General features: G+C 36.3%; 1 protein-coding gene across 1 annotated transcript in view; it reads right to left on the reverse strand.

Annotated features, from left to right (window-relative positions):
- The window catches only part of COL25A1 (collagen type XXV alpha 1 chain), a 436,533-nt gene that overhangs the window by 113,195 nt on the left and 308,978 nt on the right, over positions 1-14,360 (reverse strand). Inside the window, exons 9-11 of the mRNA XM_081052890.1 lie at positions 7,775-7,846; positions 6,927-7,034; positions 4,297-4,332 (exon numbers count right to left, since the gene is read on the reverse strand). Coding sequence (XP_080909016.1) covers positions 4,297-4,332; positions 6,927-7,034; positions 7,775-7,846 — 216 coding nt within the window. The remainder of the gene's footprint in view (positions 1-4,296; positions 4,333-6,926; positions 7,035-7,774; positions 7,847-14,360) is intronic.

The raw sequence follows: 14,360 nt of genomic DNA on the forward strand, positions 1-14,360 counted from the left end.
ATACTATGGGGTTTGCATATAATAGGAGGGAGAGAGAGGAATGAAGAGTGAGTTTCAGAGCAGGGAAAGTAATTTGGTTTTTGAAATCCTGGATATATACATTTTGTATCAAAAAATAATTTCCGGGAAACTGGGACTTTGTGTGTGTGTGTGTGTGTGTGTGTGTGTGTGTGTGTGTGTGTACCATCTATCTTTTATGCTATTGAGAACTATTACATTTATCAAAAAAATAGTGAGAATACCAAAAGGAAGACACCTTCAAAAATACTATTTTAACAAGGATTTAAATACCTTAAGAACGGAAAAATAAAGATCACTCATGCTAGGGTTCAGAACTTTAGCCCTTCCAATTGTGGTCAGTCCTTGCTTTGATGTTTGGGCCAGGTTTTATTAGCTAGAGCAGTTCTCTCCTTATGTAGATGGAGTCCAATTTATTTTAGCTCAAGATTCTGTCTTTTAAAATCTCACCCTGAACTTCTTAGAAAACCCAAAGGTCATGTTTACAGAATAGATGCGCAGCAAGATTAAATAAACGTGGAACTGTTTGAGCAGCATGTCTTCTTTATTCTATCAGAGATGCTGTTAGTCTTCCGACACTTACTTTTGCAATATAAAATATATATCCTGGATTAGGAAAACAAATTCCCCACCTGACACACTCACTCATAAACAGTTTTTTAAGGGCTAATTTTAGATTGTTTCTAGTTTTTTTTTTTTTCATTTCATCAACAGGGACATTTTAAATTTTGAAGAATTCTCCAGTGACTCTCAAGACCCTCATGTACACAAACACTCCTCCACACACAAACCAACAAACCAACATCTTTTGGAAAGATGTGTTATGAAAAGTGTTATGAAAAATTGATAATGTAAGATGATGTGATGTATAGAAGAAGGCTAAAAACAATGACAAACAGCACAAAAGGAGTAAGTTGCACTATCATCGCAGTATCCGACACACTGTAACTTCCTGACTGTGACCACTATGTTCTGAGCCCTAGTTGTGCCACCAGAGTTTTGTTTTAACTGCACTACTTCTCATTTGTGAACTCTTTGTAGTTCATAAAGCATTTTTGTATTATCATAATACACTTGCTTCTTCACTTGCTTCTCACCATAACCCAGAGAGATAGGTAAAATAGGAATTTGCCCACATACTATAGATCAGGAAAAAGGATCTCCGGCTAAAGTCATATACCCCTAAGTAGTTCTGACGCCAGAACTACTTATAGTATAACATAGTTTTCTCCCTACCAGACTTTGAGTCAACACACACACACACACACACACACACACACACACACACACGATTTCAAAGAAAAGAGAAACATTCTAAGGAAATTTTTCTCCTCATGAAAATTGCTATTATATTTCCAGTCTCCTGTTCTCTCTTTGAAATTGGTTAATATATACAGGTGCTATTTAACTTAACAAACACAAATAGTGGTTTTTAAAAATGATAGCTTTTTAAATCATAGAAATCTTTCACTCTAAGCAAATATAAGATATAAAAATACAGTTTGCTGGGAAGAAGAATTAGGGGATTATATTACTTTTTTACAGAAAGACTCTGAATTGGATTGCTTTAAATAGCAAAATTCCCCAGCATATTTAAGATATGTTGATTTATGAAAATCTGATTCATACAGAACTTTACAGGAATACATCTGTTATATAAATCCACGCTCACCTGTAATTTACTCTAGAGGGAACAATTGAGTGATAATAATAATAACATACTCATATAGTTCTTCGTTACATATTTTAAAGTGCTTCCCCTAATTTATTGCATTTGTCTTTGGCAACCTTATAAGGAGGCAGAGAGGGTATTATTATCCTTTCTTTACAGATGAGAAAGTGAGAGGTTAAGTGACTTGCCCAAGGTCAGACAGACTATTCATTCATTCACTGCTGTTTGAGTGATGGAGTTTTAACGGGGTAGTCAAGGAAGTAAAATTCTTCCTCCTAATTTTTTTTTTTAAGCAGCTGTGAAGGCTATTAAAACAGAGGTGGATGATCTCACAAATATAATGCTGAACGAAAGAAGCCAGACACAAAAGTGTACATACTGTATGAGTCTATTAATGTAAAATTCAAATGCAGGTGAAATTAATCTATGGTGGCAGAAGTAAGAATAGTGGTAAACTTTGATAAGAGGGGGTGGTGACTGGAGGTAGAGGGGGTTTGCTGAGATATGATAATATTCCATTTCTTGGCCTAATTTTTGGTTACATAGTTACGTCACTGTGAAAATTCACTGAGATGTAGACTTATGATTTGTCTACTTTTCTTTATATATATTATAGAAGTTTTCTTTTAAAAAGGATTTTACATTTTAAAAAAACAGTACAATGCACATTAGAAGATCACTCATTACACTTTGAACTTAATTTATGATTTCAATGAAGTTTCTCAGCTGTATTTTTAAAATGAGAGTATGAACTAAATCTGAAGAGTTTAAAGACAAAAGAAAAAGTTTATAGAAAAAATAGCCAGGATCATCTTCACCTCAAAAGTTGCTATAAGAAATGGAAAATTGGAGCACATTAAGATAATAACATAATTCATTTAAGACTAGGTACAACATTTGTATTTAATGGTAGTAAGCTAGGAACTGTAGGGAAATGGAATTAAGTTGTTATTCACACAGTATATTCTAGAGAGAATATATGAATTTCAGAAAGATAAGACTGTGGTTTAAAAATATCCATTTGTGTTTTAGCACTGTGTATATTAGGGTGCTGCCCTGGGCATCAGGGTAGAACACCAATGATAATAATAAAAATCGGAGATGGATGTAAATATGTGGGAACAAACAAGAGCTCCTAAGGGCTCCAAGTAGCCTTCAATGTAAGAATGTCTGGGAGGAATATGTTTTGACCATTATCCAGGATAGAAATCACAGGTGCATTCAATTGCCTAAAGCAATTTCAAAATTTATATTGTAGTTTTCCAAGAATCCTTCGCCCCCTGTGACCCTATAACCCTGACAGCTAATGCTGCTCTTGTATGCAAAGCTACCACTGATGACAGATGTTTTATTTAATTTTTACATATGGTCTTTTTTGTTATTGTTGTTTCATTTTATTCTCTTTAAAAAGAATCCACCATAGTATCCCCCCAACCCCTCATTATCTACTGGTATTACCAAATACCTATCTTGGTATTATAGGTCAGGAAGAGAGAATTGCCAGGTGAAGGGTCAAATTTGGTCCTAGGGTGCTTTCACTTCACCAGTAATGTTCCAAAGGCAGCTATACTACAGCTATGATTACAACTTGGTGAGTTCCACCCCCAGGAGGGCTGTCGAAGGCATCCTGCGAAGGAAGAAGACTTTGACCTTTAACCCAGCCACACATTTGTTTTAATTCTTAACCAACTGTCGTGTTTCTGTGCATCAGCTTCACTAGGATTTAGCTATTTTTAAAAAAATATTTTTTTTACCCTGAACACCTGCATGCTGCATGTCACATATTATGTGGAATAGACATGATTAAGCTTATTGTCATCACTGCATCCAGGATGAGTACGAAACGGAGCTGTCCTGTGGAATTAGGGTTATTAGAGTGTCACCCTGTGTTTCCCAATATTGTTCATGTCATGAAATAGATCAGAAAGGCAGCTCTGGTGACAGGGAAGAGACACAGCGAGGGGCCAGGGTGAAGGGCTTGTACTCTTCAGGGCTCAGCAAGCTGCCCCAACTTCTCTTACTGGCAAAACATAGACGATCAGGAGAAACTGGGACCTGCCTGTCTACGAGCGGGTCCATGTGGAATCATTTTATGATCTTTTTTAATGACAGAGATCAAGTGGGCACAACTGTTTCTCTCTGGGTAGAGCCCTTCCACAAAAGAAAAACTCCTTGAATCACTGGGGAAGCTTTCCTATACTAATTCACAGTTACTCACACCTGATGCTTTTGAAAACATTTTATTTAAGCAAATGAGCATATCCCTGAATTTAATCTCCCTTGTAGCAGAGCTGCATAAAGAAAATTCTCTCCTGTGATCTTCATAAGAGTTTCTCTGTCACTCCTCCCACCCGGAATCTCCCTCTCTTTTTCTCTTGGGTCAGCTCCATAGATGTGTTGTCTTGTAACCCTTACTATATAATAGGCCATACTACTTTTAAACTTTTACTAATTTTCACCCTTTTTGTTATATACATAAGACAGATACGTTTGTTACATATAATCTTGACCATGGCTTTGAATAACTTGTTCGACTTCCATCATTTTTATAGAAATTGTATGGAAATTTATAGAATTTAACAAAAAAGATAAATTGCGATACTTGCCATGAAGCCTTGTTCTCCTGGTTTCCCTGGTTCACCCTTAAAAAAGAATAATGATAATTTTATTAATGCTATGAACATTAAAAAATTTTTCAATCTTTTTTCTTTTTTCTTTTTCATAGTACCGACTGGGATGCATGAATGTCAAATACACTTCTCAGTCTAAATTGAGGAATGCAAATACAATGCAATACAAAAAGGAGCCAATATTCTTTCTCCAAATGCATTTTATAAACATTTGAGTATTTAATAAAAGGAGTCTAGATTATAGCAGAGATTTAAGATTATGCCAGAATGTATTCTAAATAAAATTAATAAGAGCAATTATATTATAAGTCAATAAATGGTCCTAGAAAAATATTTAATTACAATTACAGTAATAACTCATTTGTTATGTCCTGTTTATAATGACACAAGATAATGACATGATCCTCTTTATGAGAACTCAGAACTTCTACATATAGGGCAGAGAGACAATTGTTCTTAGTGCAGGAATTAAATAAAAAAAGGAGCAGAGATTGATTTTGAATTTGGATTATTTTCAATCAAGGATGGCTGAAGGCAACACGTTTTGTTAAAATTGACAGCATATAGTAAAATAAAATTCTCTGCCATATCATACCACTATCATACTATCATAACTTTCTAATATTCAGATTTATACAGAATTTCTTATCATGTTTTATTATACTATTATAATGACAGTCATTGGTTACATGTATTTTCTGGAAAAACCATGCTTGTAATGTCAATATACAGAGGGTGCCAAAAATATATATATACACGTTTTAAGAAAGGAAAAACGTGACTTGTACTCATCTTTTGTTATCGACACACACACACACACAGAGAGAGAGAGAGAGAGAGAGAGAGAGAGAGAGAGAGAGAGAGAGAGAGAGAGAGAGAATTACAATTTTAATGCAGCTTTTTTCTTAAAAAGTGAATACATTTTTTTGGCACCCCATGTATATAGATGTTGCTGGACTTTAAAAATAAGTACTTCTCAGTTTATCTTTATAAAATATTTTTCCAGTGGTTATGATAGTATATAAAAATTATCTCTGAGACTATAAATCCAGTTCAAATTGTATTTGTGGAATTAAAAAAATACTCCTACCTTTGTATAAAAAGCTCCATTTCTTACTTAGATCAATAGACTACAGTCATCTAAAGGATGACATAATATTTGGATGGTTTACAGTTTGTCATTCCTTAACCTTATCTTGTTTCTTGGAAGCAATTTATACCTTGAATTTTCTGTATACAATACCCGATGATCTGATTCATTCTGTATGATCAAAATGGTTTTAACTATTCCTCTTATTTGAAGAGACACTCATTATATCTTTGTTGGCAACCAGCAATCAACTGGAGAGCTTTAAATATCCCTAAAGCTGCGGCTTTCTCTACCTTTTGGGATATCCTCCCAAGAAAAGGGGAGACATTTTATAAGGAAACCACTATCTCTGATGGTTCAGTGAGAGCAGTCCCAACAACTAGCAAATCATATGTTCCAAGTTAATTCCTCATTTCATATGACAACTAGCAGCAGATTTCAGAAAGAGAAATGGGGCTTATGGAAGGTTGTCTCAGAAAAGTTTTAAAGTACCCTATGTGAATCATTCTTTGAAAAAAAATACAATATATGAATATAAAAATAAAATATACTAAAACATTAATGACTGTGGCTGCATATTTTTTCTTTTTGGTTGTCTTTATTTTCAAAATTTTCTACTCTGTGGATAAATATTTTCATCATTACTTTTGTACTATGAAAACACTAATGAAAATATTTTAAGTTAAAACAATACATTAATCAATTCAATTCATCAATGAACCTGAATTTCATATCCTAACTTCATAATATAAGCGTAAAATTTTTTCACCTTTTCCATGTAGTTCTTTCAATTTCTGGATTGTGTCTACCAAACCAAACCATTTATCTAGTGTCCTGTGCCACTATATTATTGACACTTGATTAATCTTAATAACTAACTAAGTAACTTAGTACTTAGATCTACGTATTGAGATCACTTTTATTTTTTATGAAATTTTTTAAGTTAATGGAGATCACTTTTAAATCATTTCTATTAATAAGCTTCACATACAAAGGACAAAAGATATTCAAACCATACCCACTGATATTTTGCTGTTTTATTAGCAATTCTTTTTTGATCAAGTTATTTACAGGGGATTTAGTATTAGAAAGATTTAATTTCTTTGCTTTTCATAAATCCTATGGGAGTTTCTTATTAATCTTATTAATCTTTGGGAAATGTTATTACTCCCCATGCTAGTTTTTCAAACTAGTCTCCCATTTAAACCAAAGGCATTGATGCACTCTATGGTAGTCAGGGCACAAGTGACATCAGACATCTCCAATCACAGGCTTCTGGAGGCTTACCTGAAAACCAGCTTAGTGGCTGTATCCAGGTCTCTCTCAGTAGTGTGTGTGGGTTCCCCGTGGATTGAGTGGTAAAGCTGAATCCTACTGAGCATCCGATTTCCCTCAACCCACTCCACTCACTCAACCCCCTAACCCTACAGCCCCTCCCAACCCCATTCCATCCCAATTCTTAGCCCTTAAAACAAAACAAAACTTGTGAGAACAATTGATCCATAAAGCAACTCACGGGCACTCCGGGCATTCCACGGGGGCCATCTTTTCCTGTGTCCCCGGGAGGTCCTCTTGGGCCTGGAGGGCCTGGGGGCCCTGGAGGCCCAGCCTGCCCTTGGTCACCCTACAATGGAGAAGGGGACAGAACAACCATGACTAGGAAAGATGAAGACTCAGGTTTCCTTTCCAACACTTTAAATTTGTATTATCTAATCCACATTTATGCTATGAAAAAACCAGAGCAACCAGAAACATGAAGCCTGTAGACAATTTGCCTGCCAGCAGGGATCAAATAAATATTCATGCTGGGTGAGCAGAGTAGAGCTATTAAAATCAAAGCAGCTCAGGAACCAGCACTCTCAGCTCTTGGAAGTGGTGTGTCTATTATCACTATATTCAGACCTGGGACAAAACTTTTGCATAACTTCATTCATGATAATGCTGCATCAGTTACAGCCACATTGTTTAATAAAATGGCTGCATTTGAAGTTGGGCAAATGGGTTTACTTTTTCATAACCTATAACATTAAGCATACAAAGCTCTTGTCATGATGTATAATAATGTATACATTACCAAAGTTAGAGACCTTAGAAACTGGGTCCATTACTAGATATATCTTAAACTGTCTTTCTTTTTTTTAATTAAGAAAGAACTAGTTAGGCTCTCTCTCTATTTTTATTTTGGTACTTTCATATACATTTCAAATAAATGCAGCTCATTGAACATAATTTTGTTCTAAGGTATTTCCAAATAACCGCCCCCATCCCCATCCCACCCATGAGAGATAAATGGCAAAGCAACAGTATACAGAGTAATAACTGAATGCAAAGAAGAAATCAGACTTGAGCAAGAATAAGCACTACCTTAATCAGGCGGCGTTTAATGAGCTGCTGATCAGCAGAGAGAAACCCATGATTGATTTTAGGAAACACCATCTGATCAGTCAGGTGAGGTCAAAGGTTGAAGTTCAGAGATGAGAGAAGAATAGGCATCAGAAGGCCCCAAGAAAGAAATAAAGATACACACATTAGACTTATAATGACTATTAAATAAAACAGAACTGGCACTTGTGTCTGACATTAGACCTTCTGGCTCTCCTGGAAAGAAATATAACCCTGAAACAGGATGGTGAGACCAGAGTTTTATTAGAAATGAACCTTTTTTGCTTTTTTGTTTTGTATCCCATCATATTGCTGTGGGTGTTGGGCCTTTCTAATATAGTATATTAAAGAAGCAGGTAAGTGTGAGGCACCTGCATTCTGTGCTCTGAGCAGAAAGTCCATAGACAAAGCGCCAGTTCAATTTCCGTCAGACTTGTCAACCAGCATAATGTAGCATGAACACAACTGCCATTTTATTGATGCCGAAGTCCAGAGTCTTTAGGATTATTTAATTGACATATCACAGAGCTTTGCAATGAATGCAAATTAAACCATCGAGACGTGGCAGAGTCCTAGAGTCATGTCTGCCTCTCTTCACTATCCCTGCTCATCTTCAATACCCTCCTCTCTTACAAGCTCAAGATTCTCCTTCTTAATATATATTTGACCTCACCGATGTAGGTGAGGTCCACAGGTCCCAATAACCTGATGTGCGTGATTAAAGGGAGTAGGGGACTCGGCAAGGCAGTTTAGCTGTTCTTGCTCACTCTTACGCTGACTGTAGGCTCTGACCGAGCAGGTATGGATGCCAACCACGAACCTTGACGGTGAGGATCTGATTACTGTGCAGAGCAGCAACTGTGGGGAAGCCTGGCAGACCCTACGGACGTGGCACAGCACCAAAACACGACACAAAACGTCACACAGACATTTCACTGGTGGACAAACAAAACAAACATGTACCTAATACCACCCTGTCCCAGCTCTAAGTCTTGCCTTGTTTGACATACCATAAATAAAATCAGACACACAAGGCTCACAAATGAACCGTTTCTTAAAGGGAATGGCCCAACTGAGAATTTGCAACTGCTTCTTGTGGCACATACAGTAAGATCTGTGTATATAGTCTTAACATGTCTGGACTCTTATGTACAAAGTGTTCGTACAAAATGGAGATAATTACAGACACTGTTATGAAAACAACACTGCAATTTCCCCCTATTGATATTCTGTTGACTCTACAATTCAGGACAGACAATATGTGTATTGATTCTTTTCTGGACAACCATGAGCAGAATTTTGCAGTCAGATCAGAAGTATTTCCCGGAATAAATGCAGTGCGCCTCATACAATATAGTCTTACCACCCACGTATCAAAATTTCTCTCTCCAATCATCTGATTCTCAGGTTTTTCCTGTTTCAGAAATTCCGGCAGAGGTGGTAGATGGAAATCTGTCTCGTATAACGTGTGTATTTCATGTCAGAGGGAGTTATGGTCACACTCTGTGGTAATTACTTCTGTCACATAACTTTTCCGAAAGAAGTTGACAGTTCACACACCTCTTGAAGCAGAAAAGTGCTTTTGAATTCCTTATCCAAGGAGAACGGGGAGGTATGTCTTAGGGCCCTGTACTTTACTAACTTACGAACTCATCCTCTCAGGAATTATGAATAGGGTAGGTCTCAGAGAGAAATTTTGCTTTGTTCTATGTTCTATTTCTTTTCCAACAACATGTGTTATTGGACCCATTTATTCCATTTGTTTTTCACACAGAACATGTTTAACATACAAATAAAACAAACAACAACCACAGCAATACATGCCCTCAAGTGTCTGCAGGCTGTCTTTCTATGTTCTCTCATTCTTACCATCTTCTCTTCCCACCCAAATCTATTTTAGGGATATTTTTAGGCAAGGGCAGAAAATTTTCAGTTTTTTAATTTGACCATTTCGGTATATTTTTCTCCCTCATTTTCCCCTTATTAAGAATATAGTTTTTTTCTTTTTAAGAAAGCCAATACAATTATGTTTGTAGTGTGACATCACGTCAGCCCTAATGTCTTTGATTCTCATTCTTTAGAGCTGAGCCTTCTCAGGAAGCAAAGCAGAGGAAATTGTATCCCTTTTGCCAAATCCTTTCTGATAAGGTTATTAAGAAGCTGGGTAGTTTCAAGGTGACCTGTATCCTCTTTTCCTTCCCCCTAAGTAAAAGTCCTTTAAGCATAGACTCCATACAAATTCAGAAATGGTACAAGTTGGAAAACAGATGTGTACAATTTGCTTTTGTTTTACTATAGAATATGAGTTTAAAATGTTATTAGATGGTAATGTGCCAGCATCCTTCCATCTGTGACTCATTAGCCCTATATTACACAGTCAGAATTTTATATATAAACCTCATATTTATGTAACAAAGAACAAAAACAGATACAAACAAGAAGTCTATGAGGGATCAGAATCTTGATTAGTGGCGATAAATCATAATGTCACTTTAAACGGGATTATCTAACAAAAATAATTTAAAATTAAAAAGCTTTTAACAGCACACATGGCAGGCCTTACAAATGTTTTGAAATTTGAATGTATAAATAAGTCACTTCTTGTACTCATATCTGAGCATGATCAGCTTGCTCTTTGATCATATTTGCTAAACGCTAAAAAAAAAAAAAAAAAAAAAAAAAAGCATTAGGTTTTAGAACTTCTTAGTTTGGTTTCTAGCATTAACCAGATCTAAAAAGGAAGTAGATAACTATTTCTCACCTTGAACAGATCTTTTCCTAAAACAGAAAATGTCTGATGAAGCTGATTTTATGTTCCTCAATCATCTTAACTGTGGACATGCTACCAATTAGGTGCTTAGAGCTCCATTTTAAAGATTTCATTAGTGATCTAGGCAAAAGGACTTCAGGAGTTTACATGTAGTAAGATCGAAAGGGGAGATGTGGAGGAATTCTTTTAAATTTTAACAAAAATCCCAGGGCCTGGGCTGCAATGCCCTGGGACCCTGTGCTTTTCGAATGGGAGTTAATGCTTGAAGGGTATAGGCCCGTGTCCTGGGAGCACTTAAAGGCAGTAACAAACATTGTACATTTTTCTTAAGAGTCAATTTTAATTAATGGTAAATCATTTTAAACATTTTTTATATAAAGCAAACATGGACATAAATTTGGAGTAGAATGTAAAATTTGCACACATTTAAAAAATTGTACTGTTTGACAGTGGTAGAGAACTTGTGCTCATTGGTGGTTATCTCTAGATCACACATAGATAATGAGCTTACTCTCTGCTTCCTGCAGGTGGTCTCTGGAGGGTAAGTGTGAAAAGCACTGGTGCTGAATCTTATCTGTAGGTCATGGCTTTGTGTAGCCATAACTTCTAGGCTTCCTTTGCTGTTCACACAGAAAGTATACCTTTTCATTAACTATGCCATTTTCCCACAGTATCATTAGTCATAGTTCTTTCTAAATAAATGGAATTCAGATATTTTACTTGGTTTTACATCTCAGAAAACTTGCCTGGTACACAGATGGTTCGAATGGGCATGGAAAAAAAATGTCTCCAGAAAAACATGGAGAAAGAGTCCAGGAATAAGCGGAAATACTGAAATAATTTGTACAAATTTCACTCCCAAATATTTTATATTCTTAAGAAATGAAATTTACAAGAGTGCAAAACTACCTTATACAACCCATTTTGTTCTGGAGAGCATAAAGACTCAAACTGCTTCGTGAATGTTCCTTACGTGCTGTGAAGTAGGTAGTCATCATCTCAGGACCAGTGTTTTGACAGCATTAAAGGAGAAGCTCTCTCTCTCTTCATTACCTTCTAGGAGGAAAGAGGCAAGCCTACCCCAAAGGGATGTTGAACAAATAAATAATTCATAAGAAATGCTTCTCACTACTTAGAAGCGATAAATTCAAGATGCTATAGTCATTTTTATCGTGTACTCGGTAATGATGAGTGTTATGTGTTATATGGTTACACTATAGTGAGAAAACTTCGGGTTTTGTCAAAAGTATTCAAGGCAATGATAGAGCCAGAAATTCAATTCAGGAGTTCTAATTCCAGACTTTGTCATCATGTAATTTATGTGTTTCTAATTTCTGTCTACTTTATTTATAGTTTAAGCATTAGAAAGCTTAAAAATTGACTAACGTTCTACAATATTGAAGAAGTATTTGTTGAATACCTTCTGTGCAGCATTCGCTGTATTAGGCCCTGGGGATTGAATGGGAGTGAGACCCTAAGCTCACAGGGTGTGACGTCTAGTGGGGAAATGAGGAAAAGTAAGCAAGCAGTCATCATATGTAGTGAAAGTTGTTATGATGGACAAGGACAGGGGCTATGAAGGAAGTAACAGGTGCCCCTAACACCACGTTTGAGGAGCTGTAGAAGACTTCCCCAGCCAAGTGAATGAGGGGATGGTGGTTGGCAGAGCAAGAGGAAAACTGAACACAGAGACTGTTCAGGAAAACGTTGCCATAATCTAGTGAAGCGACTGTGTCCTAGAACTAGGGGAGGGACAAACTGATAGTTTCAAGTGTTATTAAGGAGGTTGAATTTGCAGGACTTGTTGCTTGGCTGAGAGTATAGGAGAAAGAGAAATGGAGAATGGTCCTTGGTCTAGAGGGGACAGTAGGAGACTGGGTTTTCTGGGCAGGTAGGTGGTTACAGATAATGAATTCAGTTAGGGACTTGCTGAATTTGAGGTGTCTGTGGACAGCCTCGAGGTAGAGGTTGGATATGCACATAAAACAGTCAGGAGACAGATGGGAATTAGGAGGCATAGGGCTTTGGAAATCATGTAGGGAAGTTGTAGACAGAACATATCCAGGAAAGAACACTTGGAAAGACTTCGGTTTAAGGGCTAAGCAGAGGAAGAGGCAACTACAAAGAGGCTTACTATGAAGTGGTTGTAGAAGCAGGAAGAATGCTAACTCTCTTCTACACAGGCAAGTGACTCAAAACGATTGACATGCATACTTGACTTCACTGTTTCCTGCATCATTAATTGTGCTGTACAAATGTACATAAATGACCCATAGTAAGAATAAGCTAACAACGGCCAATGTCACTGACAGTGAGTGTTCACTGATAAGCACAGGGAGTATGTGTACCTGAGACTGTAGAGCTATGGAGGAGAAAATAAACAAATTATTTTAACTGTAAAGGTGTTTAAGGGGCCATAACAGCAAATCATATTGGAAGAAAAAAATATGTGTTATGTTGAGAAATGAGAATCCCTGAGGTTTTCCATAATGTAAATAGTATCATGATTCTGTTTTCCCCAAATGTAGCATGCATTACAAGACAACCATTACAGTGGCTATGTGTGCAGCCTAAATAAAGATAAATATTCCTACATGTTGATAAAATGATTTCTAGCTAAGAGAGACCAGATGGGAAAATATTATAATAGAATGCAAAAATATTTAGGTGAAAAGAATAATGTGAGTTTAACAGCAGGAACTGTTAGGAGGCTAAATAAGGAAAGAAAAGAAATTAAGAGAAAAAAATATGCTGCTAAATCATTCTCTATTGGAGTAGATGGTATAATCTATCTGAGTAGAAAAATTAACTATATGAAACTCTAAATAGCTAAAGGAATCCTTTGAAAAGCCATAATATGAACATTTGGGCCAATGAAAATCAGAATTTATAATTGACTGAAAAAATTGCCTTATGGAAATGCTAATGATGGAAAGAACTAGCCTTCTGTAGTTGAATTGTATAATATTGACTCAAAATGTTAACCTTTGTTTTTTATAGATACTCTAAGTTTCGTTCTATTATTGTATGCTATCATAAATGTTAATCCTAGTCACTCCAGGAATTACCTGTTTATTTGTAAATGATAAGTATAAATTTGCAAATTATTTAGAAGAGAAAGAAAAATGCAATCTTTACATTGACAAATGTGATTAAATACTGTAGATACTAAAATGCTAAGTAAAGACAAACTGCAAAAGATCTGTGAATAAGCAGAAAGACGGCAGATAACTTTCAACACTGGCAAGTGTGAAATTTTTAAAAACTGCCTAAACACTACCGAGAAAGGCTCTAGCTCTCATATATGATCTAATAAGGGATTCCAGGTTGTGGTGTTTCCTAAGGACATAGAGCTAAGAAAGGACAGCAGGAGATGAAAAGAGGTCAGATTCCCGAAGAAGCACGGTCCTGTGGGAACCAGAGTAGTGTAGACACAGGATACATGGGAGAAAAAGAAAACAGCCTAGAAGTCTGGGAGATCGTACAAAAACAAAATTTGCTATCATTGCATCAGAGCTGTTCTTTCTGTTAGGATATTAAGGGAAAAGTCCTGTCTGAAGGTTTCTCATCATAATGACCACCATGATAGTGGTCAACATTCATGTGATACATAGTATATGCCAAGTATTAGTCTAGGAGCTTTATAAACATTAACTCTTAATCCTCACAACCATCTGACAGATGAGGAACTTGAGGCATGAAGAGGTTAAGGGTTTTGTCCACCTAACTGTAAGGAAGAGAGCCAAGATTCACACCCAGACCATCTTCTCCTGAGTCTATCATCTTAGCCATTATACT

This window comes from Rhinolophus hipposideros, assembly GCF_964194185.1.
Source record: "Rhinolophus hipposideros genome assembly, chromosome: 1".
Classification (NCBI taxonomy): domain Eukaryota; kingdom Metazoa; phylum Chordata; class Mammalia; order Chiroptera; family Rhinolophidae; genus Rhinolophus; species Rhinolophus hipposideros.